Raw genomic sequence first — 18,120 nt, 5'->3', positions numbered from 1 at the left:
AAAAAAAAATTCAACATTGACCCTTTAAGATTACAGTCGATTTTCTTTGTAGAAAGTCAATAACATTTTATTTGTTTACAAGCAATAAGTCGGTTTTACCCTCCCATATGATTAAGATCGGTGATCGATTTTTAGCTTATTTGGAGCACTGTCCTCAGTTCTGGAGCAAACTTTAACCAAGAGAAGAAAGATATTCCACACTCACAACGCTGGTGGCTGTTGGAAATTAACTTTACTTTTATTTCTTTCTCTTTTTCCTTCGCACTATTGCTCTAGATTTAATTGCCACGCACTCTCCAGTACCAAAAGGATGAAATGAATGTGGAATTTTGTCACGGATGCCCAAGACTGCTGTAAATATTATCGTATGTATGTTTTTTTTTATTTATTACCCACTTTACAAATTAGAAATTTTCCACTGCTGCTGTCTTGCTCTACCTATAGCAATATTGCACTTTGAGTTTATGCACCAAAACACTTTTTAAATCCTTTCTCTTCTGCAGATTACACTTAACGCAGTTTACAAACATTTTAAATGACATTTATAATAACACAAATAATTTTCATATCATTATTTTCGATTTAATGGCGAACATGGTACCAAAAAATAATTAAAATGTTCGACATTGATAATTAGGAATACAAACGTTATATCGATAATTTTTAAACATCGATAATATCGGTTCAAAATTCGATATTTGCCATCGATGTTTACAGTTGCCCAAAATCACTAAATTGACGATACATCGATGCCAGTTTCAACGATGGTTAAACACCGACTTCAGTGTGACTCAAGCTGAAATTCGTCAATAACGCAGAACGTATACTTAAACGCAGTCTGTATACGAAGAATTTTATCTATTACTGGAGCCCTCAGTGTTGCTTACTACAATGCAACTACAATTTATCGAGCTTTAACAGATTAAATATAAAAACTTTGTTTTCAACAAAAAACCTTATTCAATAGTAAATTTCAAATATTTTAAACATATTTTGAATAGGAACTTATAACTTTTTTACCATCTGCAAAACTGACGAAGCGGCAACCATCCAAAGAAGGAAGAAATCAGCTGACACGGAAAAATCCAAATTCCGCAGATTTCTGCGCTACGGGCTACAACTACAGAAAAAGTCTGTGTTGTTGAGTTTTCATTTAGATGGCGCTTTGGTAAGACAGATCGGTGTCAGCTTACCCGGGTTTACGTACCGGTAGATTTACGTTCTTGACTAATTTCAGCTTCAGACTTGAATTCAACTTACCCAATATGCTCCTAAAATAAATAAAGGGAAATACATCCAAATGTAAGTATTTTTCTAATTGAATTACAGAGAGTTGGAATTGAAGGGTTTTAAATTTTCCTTTTAATGTGACTACAACCTAACAAATTGTGAAACATCGGAAACCCTCGATATATCCATGTATTTCTGGCAATGTATTTTAGCATCGATGTTCATTTTCCGATGCATCGAAACATCGATGTATCGATGTTACCCTCCAAAATTTGCATCTCTATTGGTAATTGACCGAATCAGCGACGACGATGGATAATCAACGAAAGATGATTTCAGGGTTGCATCGAAATATTATTAAAGAATGTAATGAAATTTTATCGATGGTTAACATGAATTATAAGCTTCTGATAAATTTCAAATACTTAGGGCCGGTTACTCAATGTCTGGTTAACACTAATCTGCGGTTAAACATCGTTATCGACGTTACCGACTCCCTGTTGTATGCAAGGAGTCGAGGACGTCGATAACGATGTTTAACCGCAGATTAGGGTTAACCAGACATTGAGTAACCGGTTGTTGTTGTTGTAGCGGCTACAACAACCCCGCCCAGGACGGTTGGTATCTCAGTCGTTGTCGTCAAGTTCCACTAACGGCAACCCTAGGAAGCGTGCAGCTTCTGTGGGGTTTGTCCACAGGGACAGGGCCGTTAGGGTTGTTGGGTTTTCCGGGCATGCGAAGAGATGTTTCGAGTCATGTGGGGTCTCTCCACATGCCGGACACTCATTCGGCACATCCTCATTCAACCTACTCAGGTAGGAGTTCCACCTGCTGCAGTAGCCGGAGCGAAGTTGTGCAAGTGTTGTGCGAGTCTCCCGAGGCAGATGAAGCTCCGTCTCGTCTATGTAACCGGTTCTTAGGGCCGGTTGTTCAATGTCTGGTTATCACTACTTGCCGGTTAAACATCATTATTGACGTTTTCGTCACCATGCTTATAACATGTGATCGATAAAGCAGTCGTTGTATTTAACCGGAGCTTCTACCTCCGATTTCTGCAAATCAGACATTGAACAACCGGCCCTTAGGCCTCCGAGTGTATTTCTACCATGAAAAACAGCTTCTGGTTAACACTAATCTCTGGTTAAACATCTTTATCGACGTTACCAACTCCCTGTTATTAGTCTGTTCCAATAGCAGTCCGGTTTACAGGATTTAGTCAGAACTTACAGGAAGTCGTTCCTATTGACATAAAACCTGTAAGTGGGAACACTTTTGAGAGAGTAACTGAGCAACTGTTCCTAGTCAGAAGTTACAGGATTTAGTCCCGAGTTTTTTTCCTGTAAGTTCATGAAAACTGTCAAACGATCAGCTGATTTACATAAGCAAACAAAAACAGAAAGCGGTGAAAGCAAAGAAACTTATATTTGTAAAAAAATGGAAGGAAACAAAGAAATGTTTGAATATGTATACATTTTAATAATTATTTAGTGATATTTCAGCCAAATCAGTATTGTACCAATGACATGTAAACAAACCGGCTGACGTTTTTACAGGAAATAGTGCTTTTTGCCATGATTCAATAATACAAGGTTCGATAAACTGAGAGTTGTCTCTCTCGCACCGCTCCCTTAGCAGTGGCACCGTGTTGCTTCTTTGCAAATTCACATGGAAACAGTGCAGCTTTGGTGTGAAATAAAAGTATAAGCTTTTGTGCAATATGTTTATTTGTATATGCACATGAAGCATATTTAACTGATGAAAACATAAACTGCTTTTAAATTGGATGTTTACATCAATCTCTTAGTAGTCTTATTTTAATTTTGAGTCATTTTGCAGTTTTTATACAGCTAAAGAGCACAAAAATTACGTAATTCACGTAGATATATCAATATCACGTTCAACATTTCGTTTAAAATGCCAGATTTCCTGCAAATACATTAGAATTTACAAAAGGAATTTCATTGCTAATTGCCTACGTTGCGTACTTTTCTACTACCATTTTCGCACCAAGAGATTTCATTCTTCCCCTTTCTCCGTTATTATTATTATTAACCGTTATTATTGAATCATGGCTTTTTGGTTTCCTATGCACTTCTGCATCTGTTCTCCTTTTACTCTCATTTGAGAGCGTAAAATTGTAGTTGACAGTTCCACAGGTTTTAGTCCGAAGTTCAAAGGAACAGACTATATATGAATGGAGTCGAATACGTCGATAACAATGTTTAACCGGACATTAGTGTTAACCAGACATTGAGTAACCGGCCCTCAATGTTGCATTTTCATGGTTAACTGAGAATCTGCACGGTGTATGATATTGTTTTCCTGAAGTTTTTATTATTCGACTCTCTAAACAGAAAGACAAGATAAAAGAGAAACTATGATGCATTGTTTGAACGCTTAAATATTAATTTTTATTTTTTAAATACGAAAATCTGTTTTTACCACTTTTTTATCGACATTTTCTTTTTAATATTCTTCAATCTTCTTTTTTTGCTAAGGTTTGGTGTACTTCAACTCCTACGGCAGTGGGAGAAGCGCTCGATGTTTCCTGCGGAGCAGCATCTTCCAAGTTGGCGATGTTCAACCCAGGTTCATCTTCATCATCATTTCCGGCTGATTTGTTGTATACTGTAGGATATTGAACAAAACAATCCTGCATTGCTCGAAAAGCTTCAAAGCAATCAGAGCCTTTCGGATCTGCTTTGCTATAGTGGAAGCATGAGAACGCATCCCGAAATTCCACACCACATGGACCAGTTGCCATACCACCCAAGCATGGGCAACTCCAATTTATTTCACCATCACTTGTTATAAGACCCTGTGCAGGCTCTGGTGGCGGCAATTCAACAGTGCTTGGTATTGCATGATCTTCTTTTGTAACGAAACAAACTTTGTCTTTGCCAAATGACTTACAGTACGACATCTTGACTAAAGTGCATGTGTGTAAGAGACTTAAAATTTTAGTTTTTCTCAGATATGTTTCTCAACATGAAATGACAAGGAATGTCTTGAAAATGCCCAATAAGCGTAATGGCTGCACGCGTGCGGGGAAGGAATTCTTTCTGAACTCTGAGAATTGCACGTTTTTGTGTGTTGTCGAACTTTACCAGCTCCAAATCAGTTTGCCCACCAATTTCGCCGAATAAACTCTGTAATGAATCTTCTATGCTCCCTAGAAAGTAAGCAGGCGTCACTACTGCTTTTTCTTCGTCGCGTAATTTCCTATTATTGCAGGATGCCGAAAAACGTACAAAAAAACCGTCAAGTAAATGTATTTCCCAATTAAATTGATAGTGCTGCACTCACAATTCTACGTCCAAATAGCAATAGCCTGTCATAGCCTTTTTAGTTTGTAGCAAGAACCTAATTTGCTTTGCATTAATAATTCATTAAAAGGGCCAGGAAGATAAAGAACCAACCAATTTGTTTTTATGTAATTTTTTAAGTCATATGTAGGAATGACAGCGATTAATCATTTCGTTCAATTAATCGATTATTTTTGTGGTTGTCTAAGCGATTATTACGTGATTAATTGTGAAATTAGTTGCGTTCCCCAACTTTTCTGAATAAAACCTGTCAAACTGTCAAAAGGGCTCTGTGACACGGTCAGTAATTATCACCATGATCCAGCTACACAAGATCTGACAAGATGAAGCAAAAGAAAAAAGTAATTTTCTGGCTGACGTTTGTAATTTCGGCGCCATGTTATTTTCTTTGTAAAGTAAACAAAGAATATGAAGACGAAGCATAAAGAAAAAAATGCAATCAATTTTGCAGCACATGTTTGTGCTCACCAAATTATTATTTTGTACGTGTTTTTACCACCAATCACCGCCCACTTCATTTTAAATACATTTGCACCAAAAATTTATTGAAAATCGTTTAAAAATCACTGAAATAAACCACAGACAAATTACACATAAAGAAAGAAGCTAAAAAGAAATAGCAAGCTTCAAAATTACGAAGGTCACACACTTTTTTCTCAATTGCTATTACAAATGGCTGCTTCTCAACCGATTAGATCTGTTCTAATTGGTTCATGAATTATCACGATATTTGGATCGCTATCCATATTGATGGATTGATGGATCGCGCACGAATGCTACATGTTCAATATTTATCGCCTCAGTATTTGCTTAATTTTTGTGCTGAAAGCTTATTATGATGCAAGAAAGTATTTTTATTTTGTACGTATAGTTTACAGATAATGCATTCCACAATTATTTTAAAACTTCCACTGTTGAAAGATTTTAAGCCTCAAGAGCGAAGGCAGAGCCGATGTTCGCATTATGAGAGTAAAAGATGTACTGACGAAATGTATGGATCGCGTTTTGAAAGTGCTACACGTTCAATATTTAATGACGGTATTGGGATCCAAGATCCAGATTTCAAATTTTTTAGAAATTTTGCGATATGGATTGCGATCCATCATTACTGTATGCTACACCGTCAATAAATATCGCGATACTTGGATCACGTCAATAACTACTGACCGTGTGACAGGGCCCATACAAGTACTTGTTTTTCGATACCAAGTAGGTGAACAACGATTGGGTTACAAAAACTAGTTGGTATCGAAGCAAAAGTATCGAGTATATACTCGTTTTTACTTGAATCGTACATACATATTTCTGAGGAAAGAGCGCGGTTTTAAATTTGTACACATATATTTATCTACGCAAGTTTAAAAATTTTAGTCGACTTCGTTTTACGTGAAGGACCAATTTTGTTATTACAATTATTATGTCTTATGTGGGAAGACAACATACCTTGGCATCAGCTACCATAGCTGACTGTTCAGTGGAGTTGGCAGACGAGTTTGGACCGGTATCCATTACGAAGCTTGAGGTTTGTAAAGAAAAATATGCGCCTTTTGTTATTTCATTGTATTCATATTTATGTAGGTCAATGGGATATCAAGTAATGATATTAAACGATTGCAGGAAGCTGGATTTCATACAGTAGAATCTATAGCATTTTCACCAAAGAAACTTTTGTTGCAAATTCGAGGATTTTCCGATGCAAAAGCGGATAAAATTCTAACTGAAGCTATTAAACTTGTCCCAATGGGTTTCACAACTGCCACTTCTATTTATCAAAAGCGTTCAGAGATAGTCATGTTGACGACTGGCTCAAAAGAGCTTGATAAGTTACTGGGCGGTGGCATCGAAACGGGTTCAATAACCGAAATGTTTGGAGAATTCCGTAGTGGTAAGACGCAGTTGTGTCATACATTAGCTGTGACTTGTCAATTGCCAATAAGTCAGAATGGTGGCGAGGGTAAATGCCTCTATATTGATACAGAAGGAACATTTCGGCCGGAACGTTTGACCGCAATTGCCGAACGCTTCAAACTTGTAAAAGAAGAGGTGCAGTTTTGAAGAAATATTAATGTAATAGTGCTTTTACAATTGGTAATATTATGTATATTCAAGGTTTTGGACAACGTGGCCTGCGCTCGCGCCTATAACACAGATCATCAAACGCAATTACTGACGCAGGCTGCAGCTATGATGGTGGAATCACGGTGAGTTTAAAATACATTTGGATGCTTAAATGAAAAAATCTAAATTTATTTTATTAGGTATGCACTTTTAGTAGTTGATAGTGCAACAGCACTTTACCGGACAGATTATACAGGTCGTGGTGAGTTGTCAGCACGCCAGATGCACCTTGCACGATTTCTGCGCCTTTTGTTGCGATTAGCAGATGAGGTATTCAACATTAGTAAATTCATGTGTTCATATTTTAGTATATATATTAATTTTTAGTTTGGTGTCGCTGTAATCATAACGAATCAGGTGGTCGCCAATGTAGATACTGGACCTGCCATGTTCGCAGCAGATACCAAGAAACCCATTGGCGGCAACATTATCGCGCATGCCTCCACGACGAGACTTTATTTCCGAAAAGGACGCGGGGAAACGCGGATTTGCAAAATATATGATTCACCATGCCTACCCGAGAGTGAAGCTACATTTGCAATATTGCCCGATGGAATCGGCGATGCAAAAGAATAGAGCAAATGAATGCGTTCTTGAATAGGCTAAGTTGATCAATTTAAGATAGTATATATAGATATTATGTTTACCTATTAGTAATAAAAACAAGGACACGATGATATGCACAAATTAAAAGCATTGGCGTTTGAATTTTTGCATTCTACGTATACGTGGAATTTTACGGATATGAATAGATTTATTGTATGTATGTACTGCTGAAAATGACCAACTAGAAATGTATGTGCATTCGCAGCGTTTAAATTTATACAAACTAATTCGATCGCTTATAAGTGTTCATGAGCCATGTATGTACATATGGGACATAGATAGTTTGGTTGGTGTTCTTGTTTCACAAATGCAGTTAACCAGTAAACAAAATTCAAACTGAATCGTGTTAAGTGATGCAATTTTAGTAGGAAAAATAACCTATACACGTGTATATCGTACTCGTTATTCGAAATTGTATTAACAAAATTTTCTAGTTATCAGAAAACACTAAAAAACAAACCCCATCAAGGGGTCAATTGAAAAGGTCGGACCTTGTGATACAGTACATTCCTAGGCATACCGTTAGTTTAGATTGACGTCGATTGAAGAATTGACCTATTCTAGGTCGCTGCAACCGCCTGATGTTGGTTTTTTGTAGCACACTAATTTTTTTTTTTTATATCAGCCCTATCGCCAATTTTTTGTTTTTGTTTTGCTTATAATTTTTGGGAATATGTGAAATTCGCGATAGGGCCGATATATTTATTGCTTTTGTTAGAAGTAAATGTACAAACTGTAAACATTACAAAAAATTTTTTATTTAGAAGGGTCCAGACATTTACCTGTAAACAAAAGCTAAGGCAATATTTTATTTTTTTTGTAATTTTTGCAAAAAGTAGGCTTTGTGCTTCCTGACAAATGGTAAATTTTGGGTTAAAACACTTTCCAAAAACAAGTGCGAATTTAAACGAAAAATACTTTATATTTATTGTACACACCTCGTAATGGTTTTGGCATAAACACAATATAAAAAAAAAAAACAATATACAAATATGTATATACATACATATGTATGTATATCAATTATACCAGTAGCATGTTTTCTGTTTAGTTAATCAGTACCTAAGCATACATACATACATTAAACATATATATGTATATAAACTCGTGTTTTGGTATTTGTTTTTTACATATTCTGTGCCACCATGGAATTAGTAACGCAAAGTTTGAAAATTGAAGCCAATAAATCGTGTAATTTCTTTGAATATTTGACTTTTTTAAGGAGAGATTTAGGATTCCACGCGCGTTTCAAGTACGTTGCTTTCAGCGATGACGAGGGAATCTTCCGTACCCAATTCAGCATTGCCTTCCATCATTCCTGACCCTTGTTTCTGACTTTCCATCGTTATGCCCGATTCTTCGTTCAAGTGTTCCTTCTCAACAGTACTTTTTGACCCTATTTCTTTATTTTCTGAGTTTTTCTCATCTCTATTGCGATTAGCACAAATATTCATATACGCTTTCTCACTCATTGTGATGCGATTTTGCTCACTAATATGTTTCGTGCATTCTTTGTACGTTTTTACTTGATCACAGAAAGGTTCCCAAAACTGCTGATCGCCTGAAATTTTAAACAGTTTTTTAAAGTAGTTGTATATAATAACTGCTTCGTTGCGTATGGTTTCCGCCTTGGCTTTGAATTCAATTTCTTCGTCGGCGCTCAGTGACCATTCTTTCAAATTTCCAACATAGCGGCGTAAGCGCCTTATGATGTCCACACAATCTGGATTACGTAACAACATTAACTGTGTTAATTCGAAATCTTTATATTGCTTGAGTAGGTCCACACAACGATTTACGTCAGCACTTTTCAATCCCAAGCTTTCACGCAATTGCTGTGATATTTGTATAAAGTCGCGCTCAACGAAAAGCGCATCCTCCTGCTCTATCATCTGATTGGTGAATCTATTTGCAGCATCTTGATGAATCTTTGCTCGAGGAGGATTTATGATCACACGATCCTTTACAGCTTCTAGTTTAATTTGGCCAATCTCTAGCTTCTCCTTTAATTCTTCAGCATCTTTTCGAGCTTTCTCTTCCCATTTAGTTCGCTCAGCCGTACTTGGAAATGACTCCGGTTTCCCGAAGTCCAACTTGATTCCAACACATTTGGCTGGCGGCACAAAAGCTAGTAATAAATTGTTAAATAATTCACTCTTATTGCCGCCAGAGGGCTTAACGGTGGGCGTAATGGTAGCTGTTGGCTTAGAGGAGCTGCCCGATTTCTTGGCAGATTTTTTCGCATCAGAAGATACACCTGGAAATATTAATTATTAAATTATTTTCATATTTCCTTTTTTAAATAAGTTCTTAATATAGAATATGTAGTTAGTACTTAATGAATCCAAATTTGCAAAATAATAGTTGCGTTCCCTAAAAGGCCGTTCGCACCAGGCGATTTTGCGTTCAACTTTTGGGTTCAATTCACGTAGGTTTGCTCGAAAAAAAAATTGAATGGCTAAAGCAATGGAGTGCACTAAAGCGTTTGCTGGAGCAGCTTCGATTGCAAAGCAATCGAGTGCACTAACGTTCACTATTCTCTACGAGATTAGTTGCGTTCGATAACAAAATTAGCCAACACCAGCCAACAATCAAAATCAAGAGAGTAAGCGAAAATTCTCTCCCAAAGAGATGAAAAAGCAAAAAACGAACGAACGAACAGGAAATTAGCCATTACTTGCAAAAACCGGAAGAAGAGACACACCAGCTGACTTTGTTTATGTTTTATTTGTAAACAAACTGAAATTCATCTTGCCTCCATAGAAGAAAAAGGAAAGTGAACGTTCAATGTTCGCCAGGAACATTTCTAGAAGTAAAATCTAGTTGGCGCTATCATAAAATCACATAGCAGGCAGCCAGAAAGCATATAAATACCAAAACTCGAAAAATGCAATTTCGTTTGTTTACAAAAATTGCAACCATATGTTTTGTGATCATATGTTTTCGTGTTGGATAATTTTTGCTGACTAAAATTTTGCCAGTACAAATGAACGCTTCTCTTGCATCAAAATTTTTGTGTGTTGGATCGAACGCCATCCAATAAAAATTTGGAAAACTATTACAAATTTTTGACTTGTCGAACGCACCTATTATGTGAAAATGCAATATTTTCGCTTTAGCAAAATTAAACCACGTTCTTCGCTGTAAAGTGAACTGTTTTGGCAGTTTCAATTCGTTCTTCTTTTCTCTCTATTCTTTGTTTACTTGTGGTACACAAATGTCACCGACCAGGACGGCGCAATCACAGTATATACAGTAATAAACCTTTTCGCAGTTTTTCACCATTTGGTCCCCGAGGAGTACTTTTGGGATGTGTGCAGCGCTTTCGTTTTGCGCGCACGGCAACACTTACTGTGGGGAATTTCGCCTCATGATTAGAAAAAGTTCATTCCGAGGATAAAATATACATAATTATGTGTTATTTATGAACAAAATGTAGGTTAAGTATAATATTTATTTATTTATTTATTTCAATTCAGTTCGTCTACAGAGTATATATTCTTACAGACTAAGACTTAACTTTAATTTAGTTTCCATTGTGTGTGTGACGATACATTGCCAGTAGAACTTGGGAGCATCGTACGATTGCTCGGTGAGTACTCCTTTGGGAGTATACGAATGCTCCCCATTGCTCCCTATGCTTCTGTTTATAAGCATGTAATTTTGTATACTTCCTTTAACATTGGATGTCGTAGGAGGGGGAGTAATCCCTTTTACCTCCTAAACGAGCAATCGGGAGTACTCCCATAGTTACCTCCCAGAAAAGACAACAAGGGAGTGCACATAGAAAACATCCCATATTCCTCCCGAACGAGCAATAAAGGAGTAATTCTACTAAAGGAAAATTTCGAATTAAAAATCCGCTTTTATTATTCAGAATTTCAGTCTGGCAGCACCAAGTTTTATGTTATTTTACTATCTTATTCATCGTTTATATGAAAGCTTTAACAATAAATTATATAAGAACTATAGGGTTGCTAGAAAAAAGGGGGGTATTTTTGAAATCGGGGGGTCCTATTCTATCCCCCTCTTCCCCCCTTTTTCTAGAATTTGCCGTCCGTCTACTAAAATTTTCCCCTATTTAGCATACTAGTGTTCGCCTAGCGTTTGTAATTCAAGCTTTTAAATTAAGGGGAGTTGAGGGGGGCTGGCCTGAGCCGAGTAGAGTTTAGTTGAGTGGAGGTGAAGTGAATTGAGGTGAAATGCGTTGAACAACATGTTATAACAGAACATAACATAACATAAAATAAAAGAACATAACAACATAACATAACATAAAATAACATAACACAACACCACACAAGCAGTTTCTGATCGGGAGCCACCCGAACAGACAGCTGCTTGCAGAGGACCCCCTCGCTTAGGCACGTCAAGAGGCATCTATATGAACTGACGGACGAAGTCCAGAGGTTCGTCTGGACCCGTCAGCTTACCGACTGGCCCTGAACGGCATTCACAGGGAGTCAGTCTGGAGTTATGTAGACTCTAGACACGATCAACAATAGCCCAACATCGCTCTGGCTACTGCAGCAGGTTAAACTCATACCTGAGTAGATTCAATGACTCGAAACATCTCTTTGCATGTCCGGGAAACCCGACAACCCTAACGGCTTTGTCCCTGTGGACCGACCCGATAGAGGCTGCACGCTTCCTAGGTCTGCCGTTAGTGAAACTTGACGACATCGACTGAGATATCAACCGATCTGGGCGGGGTTGTTGTAGCCGCTACAACAACAACAACACACAAATCAATACGATACAACACAACATGAAACAACACATCACAACACAATACAACAAAATTATAGGATTCCTTAAACTCGTGAAGTCGTAAACTGTGTAAAACTCGGTAAGTTTACGAGGCTTTTATAGCAAAATGTGTAAACAGGTGCGTAAAGTGACTGTTTGACAGATCAACCAAGATTTTGTGAAATAGTTTTTGTTTCGTAGTATTTTCCCTAACAACCCGCCTTCTTGTCTCCATTGGCTAAAATAAAATTGAAAATGCCAAAAATTAGCAGAAAACCCATATTTGTAAAGTTAGTGGATGCAATTCATTCTTTTTATTCACATTTTATTAGTGGTATTCATCCAAACCGATAACTATTTCAAGCAGATAATCTTATACGTTTACGCACTCTGTTACATGAACGACCCACACTATCTTTCCGTTTACACATGCGACAATAGTCGTGTTTTCTTTGGTTATAGACCTCAGTATCACTAACTTTATACTACTAGCACGACCTTAAGTTATTTGTTTTTGTTATTTTTATGGCCTTATAACAATTATATTCAACAATTTTTATGAGCTCGAGGCCGTATTAAGTGCAAATTTATTGTGGAAAAGCAACAATAATTTGAAAAAATGGTAGAAGTGGTAGCTATTTCTGAAATCACCACATTTCCTCATCAGACTTCTTTCAGTAGGATTCGAACCGACGATCACCACTGACCCAGCCAGTTGCCTACGCACTGTGCTAAGTTTGTCTTGTTAATTCTTGTTCCTTATTTTCCACTATTTCACTTTGCTAAGCCAACTACAATCAAGCGCAATTCACTTGATCATGTGGTTGTTGGTTTTTGTTAATATTTCTATTATTAGAATGTTTAACTTTTAGGTGTGCTCGTCCTTAAGTTATTTGTTTTTGTTATTTTTATGGCTTTATAACAATTATATTCAACAATTTTTATGAGCTCGAGGCCGTATTAAGTGCTAGTAATAGCTATCACTTCTACCATTTTTTAAATTTTTTGAATTTTCTGTGTTGCCGAAAAAAGGGGGCCGAACAACTTTTTCAGAGAACACTTTTCTGCGTAGGCGGCCTGCGGCCGCACTTAGGGATTATAACCCTCACTACGTAGAATTCTTTCTATTGTATTGTTTTGTACGGTATGGCAACACATCTTATGTGTCAGTTCGCAACAATGTGTTATTGCACAGTATACAGTAATCCAAATAGGCAAAACAAAAAATGTAAATACCCACCAAACAATTTCTGTTGCCGGCAATAAGAAAACGTGGCGCCCTCGGAAACAAATTTATTGCCGGTAATATTGCCATCGAATCGAAGCCCGAAGTCCGCCGAAGGCAACTCGCATGGGCGAGTCGTTTTCTTATTACCTGAATGAGTCCTTTTCTTATCGCTTCAGGCGATATTTGGAATAATTTTATTCTTTTTAAGGCTTCATTTATTTTTTTTGTATACCAAATCGCAACTTACAATCGGAATTAATTCATTTTCTCGCTGTGAGGCTTCCTATTTCTTCAATCTTGTTCTTGGGCATAATTTAGATGCTTTTGGCCAATAATATTGACGCCATATTCATAAGTTTCGGAATTTTTGAGAACTTTTTTATTCAAAATTGTCATGAACGAAGTGATGTTGCCGATTTGTCACCACAGCAATAAATCGGTGAGTCGCCAATTTGTTGCCATTGACGATTGTTGCCTATTTCTCGTGTTTTGCATGGTGGGTATCCTTATTTGACAATTTATTTGAATGTATTGGTTGATATTTTTTCACAGTTGTCGTTTTCTTTAACCCAAATGAAATGAATTTCAATATTTTCTTATAGTGAAAATTATTTTCAAGTCACATAAAATAAAACAACGAGAAAAACAAAATTCAAAGCAAATCAGGCTTGCAGCGTAAGCGATTATAACCGGTTGCCGTTCCTACATAAGTCATATCGTGTTCCGAATACAACTTTGAGTGAATAACGGTGGGCTGACTTTGGAAAATGGTCCCATAAATTAGGGGGTAAAACAAGTATTACTTAACTTAAAGGTAATGAAATATGTACACAAAGTTATATATCGACGTTCGAACAAATTTGTATGCACTTGTTCTGCCGCTTATTCTCATTTGAAAAGGATAACGCATGAGTTAATGCAAATAAAAAAGGTTTAGTCAGATTAGCGAGGCCGTTTTTCAACCGTATAAAATGTATATACACATATGTATTCTTACATACATATTTATCAAAATATTCAGAATGACGAAATGAATTGGTTCAGTCGTGTCTGTTTGTAAACACGCTAACTCGAACAAAATTTATGTAGATATTTTAACGAAAGTCGGTGCCAAAGTTGCCTTTGGTATAATTTAGGTTAGTATTAAATTTTTGCGAAACCTGTCAATAACCACCACCACCACCTCCCATGTAGTAATCAACAATATTTTTGTTTTATTATTTTTTTTTTACGAGTTTCGCTGTCAAAATTTACATTTCAAATATATCAACAAACTTTTCTGGGTACTTTTGCACCAGTCATTGCCTATGGGTTAATGACAAAAGAATCCTATACATGCCCAATATTTCATGTATTAATTTTCAAATAAGTATATTGTCAATGGCTGGTTTACTGTATACTGTGTGTTAGTCCCCTTTCAGACACGTAAAGTCTTGCTTTCAAGTCTGCTCGTTCGTAGGCGAAGGAGGTGAGAAGAGAGGGGAAGAGTACAGATACCTCCGTACCGTCAATTCGTTTCAAGTTTTCTTGTCTCTTTTGTTCTTTTCGTTGCTTCCCATTTAAAGAACCAAGGACTTGAATTCAATTAAAGTTGACGCGTGTGGAAGCAAATAGAAAACACAAAAGAGAATGCGAAAAAATTGCTTTCAAGACTTGACGTGTCTGAAAGGGGACTTATTGTATCATGAGGTACAATCCCGTTTTCCTCGGACTCGGACTAGAAAACTGTCAAAAAATAAAAATTCGCTCAGAGCGAGAGAGTAACATTGAAAAGTACGGGATCGCTTTCTAGTAAAAAATGGTAACTTCTGACAACTTCAACATAACCTCCAAATTTTGGTTGTAAATTTTTGCTTATTTTGTATGTAAACACACTCAGCTCACACATGTAAATAACCAAAAATACTTTCAAATTCATTAGAATCCACTTAAACAAGTAATTAAATTCTTTTCAACATGAATTAGCAGAGTGCACTTTTCTTTTGTTTACAATTTGGTTGCCAAACACACTACAGCTGATCGTTTGACATATTTACCAGAATTTACCAGCAAAAAATTCTCGGACTAAAACTGGTACCTTCTGACAGAGAGAGAACCGTATTTACTCTCTGTTTTGTCCTCTCAGTAGTCAGAGAACCGAGTACGGGATCGATTTCCAGTAAAATCTGACTGATTCTGACTAATCCGGACTCGTACGGGATCGCAACTATGATTGTAAATATGGGTGCAATGTAATGTAATTACAAGTTAATACAAGTTGGATTAAAGTGAATTATATACAAGATAAAATAAGATAAAAGTGTGTAACCTATTAGGTAGTGTTATGTGCATTTATATACATGAAAGTATGTGACAAATGCACTCTTTGATAAGGAAATCAAGTGGAAGAGAAGGGAGTCAACCCGATATACACTAGAAAGCCTTAGGATAATGCAAAGAAGGAAAAAGACAATGATCAGAAAAGAAGATACGGACAACATTGCGGCCGCTTACATTTCTTGTTTATGATTACAAATAAAAATGTTTATTATTTTAGTATTGACAAAGCTACCACAAAAGATGGTACAGATGCGCTGTATTTAGGTGTTAATCAAAGTTCTTAAACATTGTGAGTTTTTTGTCCTCAAATTGTTGTTTATAATTTTTAATTCCATATATGTATATGTATGTTTGTATGCTATATTCATTAATTTTTAATTACAATGTGCCTTTGTATTTTTGGTTTGTGGCAGATTTAATAAAGCTGGATTGCCCCTGAAGATGCTAAAAATGTTTTAACGAAACGTTGGGCCAGAAAGTGGAATAATGTAGTTTTATTGTCACTAAAAACATAGATCAGACTAGCCTGGTAACATAATATTTAATAAATTACGAACTGATCGGACAATAAAACATATAATTTATATTTTTTAGTTATACACGGTTTAGAGCATACCTCCCTTAACATCCTGACCAAGTTTCATTTGTTAATTCCACCTGGTTTTCTTAAAACACAAGGTGCGGCTGACTACTAAAGCCCATCCCTAAATAGTGCCAGAAGCCATACGCAATAAAGAGATCATTCAACACGATCTATCCGCGTACTTAAAATTTTTGAGAAGAAACACAATGCACTCACTTTTAATCGCCAGTGTAAGTGTTAAGAAAACTACGTTGTTCTATTTCCATTGTGTTCCTTCATGCCACACCAACGAACGCGCACGTTAAATTCCATGATATACACGCACTTACCTTCTGCTGGTACTTTTTTCTTCGAAGGTGGTGAATGAGATAAAGAGGGTCCATCCTGTACTTCATCAATGTATCGCTTTGTTTTAATTTTGCGACCACTGCGGCTGACTAATTCCGGGTTATCCGTCGTAGACGTTACTAGTGGCACTTGTTTATCTTCTTTTATTTTATGTGCCCTCAATTGTTCATCAATTTGATTTGCTACATCTTTCCCTTCTTCTATTCCGACAACTATGGCACTTTCATCCATTTGGCAATCTTCAGCCGTGATATCCGCGAATGCCTCAGTGCCATCATCTAAGGTTTCGTCTCCCAACGCTGCAGCACCCGGTAAATCGATAGGAGCCGAATCTTCTCCGTTTAATGCCGCCTCTATCTGCTCAATAGCCTCACGAAAGTTTGAACGCTTAAGATTTTTGTCGGTAGCAAACTTTTCTTTACTTCCCGCATATAGGAAAAGATCCTCCACTTTGATGTTTGCAGTCTCTCCCGTTCCGTAAAAGTACACGCTGTACTTTTTATTGTTGTACTTAGTAATCTTTGCTGGCCATGCTGGGTAGCCCTTCACCTTAGCGAATACCAAGTCGCCAATATTAAATTGTTTCTTTTCCTTTCCCATTATGCTTTTTAGTAGAGTAAATTTTTAATTTCTGAATCAAATATATAAAATTCACTTCCACGCGTTTGTTTAGTATGATTTCTCTTTCCGCCAATTTTCTTTTTTAGTTTTTGTGCGGCGATTTATTGTTCAGTAGAGTTGCCTTTAATTGAATTTTTGCTTTCCTGGTTTATCGACAGTATTGATAGCTTTTCGATATCGGCATGTAAATAGGATTCTAATGATTCATCGATGTATCGAAAACATTTGCTGTGTTTCGTGGACAATGATCAGGATCCGTATAAGAAACTTGAACACAAATGCAACAGCCATGATATGATCCTGATAGAGATCAGGTTCACTTTATGATCCGCTCTTTTTCGTTTATGTCACTGATAATATGGCAGTACAGTTTGGTAGCACTGACAAATGAATGTATACTCAAACGAATACTCTGCCATTGCTTCTTATAACCTGCTTCAAATAAATTTCCTTTATGTTAAATACTTGTTTAAGTTTAAATGTAATTTTCCCCATTTAGAGAGTTCATTTTTATAATTTCGTCTTCCTCGTGCTAGTAATATACAAAATATCCAGACCGTTTCCGTGAGAAATGATCGTGATACTGAGCTGGATAACCCAAATAAACGCAACTATTGATGTTTTCATCGCTTAAATATCGAAGTATCGATGATATTTTTTTCGAACATCGAAACGTTGGGAAATAATTTTTAACAGTAGTGGGATTAATGAAACGTCACTAAGTTGCTGCAAATGTCGCATTTGTCGCGAAATTTGCCACCTTGCGACACAGCTGATTACTTTTGTATGCAAACTTTCTTGTGACAAAATTGCGACATTGCCACAGTATTTGAGCTGGTAATCATTGCAAAGTCAAACCCGCGAAACACATGTTGTTTTATTGTCTTAAAATACTCCAAGAAAAAGTATATCAGTTAAGGCAGCTTCAAAGTATAGTTGTAAAAATTTTACTTTTAATTTTTTCTTTCGAAAAAATTTACATGTGCAATCCG

General features: G+C 36.6%; 5 protein-coding genes across 13 annotated transcripts in view; 1 reads left to right on the top strand and 4 right to left on the bottom strand.

The window, feature by feature from the left end:
• Window positions 1-596, bottom strand: part of LOC118736765 (protein similar) — a 259,354-nt gene extending 258,758 nt beyond the window's left edge. For 6 of the 9 annotated variants that reach the window (XM_036466781.1, XM_036466787.1, XM_036466788.1 and 3 more), the window contains exon 1: window positions 100-596. The gene's annotated coding sequence lies outside the window, so the exon portion shown is untranslated. The remainder of the gene's footprint in view (window positions 1-99) is intronic. The other 3 variants (XM_036466783.1, XM_036466786.1, XM_036466784.1) reach the window with 2 other exon arrangements.
• A 3,097-nt stretch (window positions 597-3,693) lies between these two features.
• LOC118736762 (mitochondrial intermembrane space import and assembly protein 40) lies at window positions 3,694-4,452 on the bottom strand. Its single transcript, XM_036466779.1, has one exon. The coding sequence runs from the start codon at window positions 4,151-4,153 to the stop codon at window positions 3,707-3,709; it is 447 nt and encodes a 148-aa protein (XP_036322672.1). The 5' UTR covers window positions 4,154-4,452; the 3' UTR covers window positions 3,694-3,706.
• On the bottom strand, window positions 3,694-4,678 carry LOC118736763. The gene is made up of 2 exons (XM_036466780.1): window positions 4,537-4,678; window positions 3,694-4,452 (listed from the first exon to the last, which is right to left on the bottom strand). The coding sequence occupies exons 1-2, from the start codon at window positions 4,566-4,568 to the stop codon at window positions 4,191-4,193; spliced, it is 294 nt and encodes a 97-aa protein (XP_036322673.1). The 5' UTR covers window positions 4,569-4,678; the 3' UTR covers window positions 3,694-4,190.
• A 1,132-nt stretch (window positions 4,679-5,810) lies between these two features.
• On the top strand, window positions 5,811-7,367 carry LOC118736761 (DNA repair protein RAD51 homolog 1; the record flags this gene model as incomplete). Its single annotated transcript, XM_036466778.1, is given in 5 exon segments — window positions 5,811-6,078; window positions 6,135-6,599; window positions 6,666-6,757; window positions 6,815-6,944; window positions 7,002-7,367. Coding segments are annotated over 5 exon segments (1,041 nt in total). The 3' UTR covers window positions 7,251-7,367.
• Window positions 7,368-7,408: 41 nt separating this feature from the next.
• Window positions 7,409-17,383, bottom strand: LOC118736760 (PC4 and SFRS1-interacting protein). Its single transcript, XM_036466777.1, has 2 exons — window positions 16,489-17,383; window positions 7,409-9,537 (listed from the first exon to the last, which is right to left on the bottom strand). The coding sequence occupies exons 1-2, from the start codon at window positions 17,105-17,107 to the stop codon at window positions 8,510-8,512; spliced, it is 1,647 nt and encodes a 548-aa protein (XP_036322670.1). The 5' UTR covers window positions 17,108-17,383; the 3' UTR covers window positions 7,409-8,509.
• Between the last annotated feature and the right edge of the window lie 737 nt (window positions 17,384-18,120).

Source organism: Rhagoletis pomonella, unplaced genomic scaffold (assembly GCF_013731165.1).
Source record: "Rhagoletis pomonella isolate Grant_MI unplaced genomic scaffold, Rhpom_1.0 Rhpom_scaffold_00004, whole genome shotgun sequence".
Taxonomy (NCBI): Eukaryota; Metazoa; Arthropoda; class Insecta; order Diptera; family Tephritidae; genus Rhagoletis; species Rhagoletis pomonella.
Note: the sequence above shows the minus strand (reverse complement) of the source record. Positions and strands in the feature narration are given on the sequence as shown.

Excerpts from the sequence above, each read along its gene's own strand:
- LOC118736762 (XM_036466779.1), bottom strand. The coding sequence starts at position 4,153 with ATGTCGTACTGTAAGTCATTTGGCAAAGACAAAGTTTGTTTCGTTACA.
- LOC118736763 (XM_036466780.1), bottom strand. The coding sequence starts at position 4,568 with ATGACAGGCTATTGCTATTTGGACGTAGAATT. Across the intron at positions 4,453-4,536 it reads TGCTATTTGGACGTAGAATT|GAAATTACGCGACGAAGAAA; the intron begins GTGAGTGCAGCA and ends CTGCAATAATAG.
- LOC118736760 (XM_036466777.1), bottom strand. The coding sequence starts at position 17,107 with ATGGGAAAGGAAAAGAAACAATTTAATATTGGCGACTTGGTATTCGCT. Across the intron at positions 9,538-16,488 it reads GAAAAAAGTACCAGCAGAAG|GTGTATCTTCTGATGCGAAA; the intron begins GTAAGTGCGTGT and ends TAATATTTCCAG.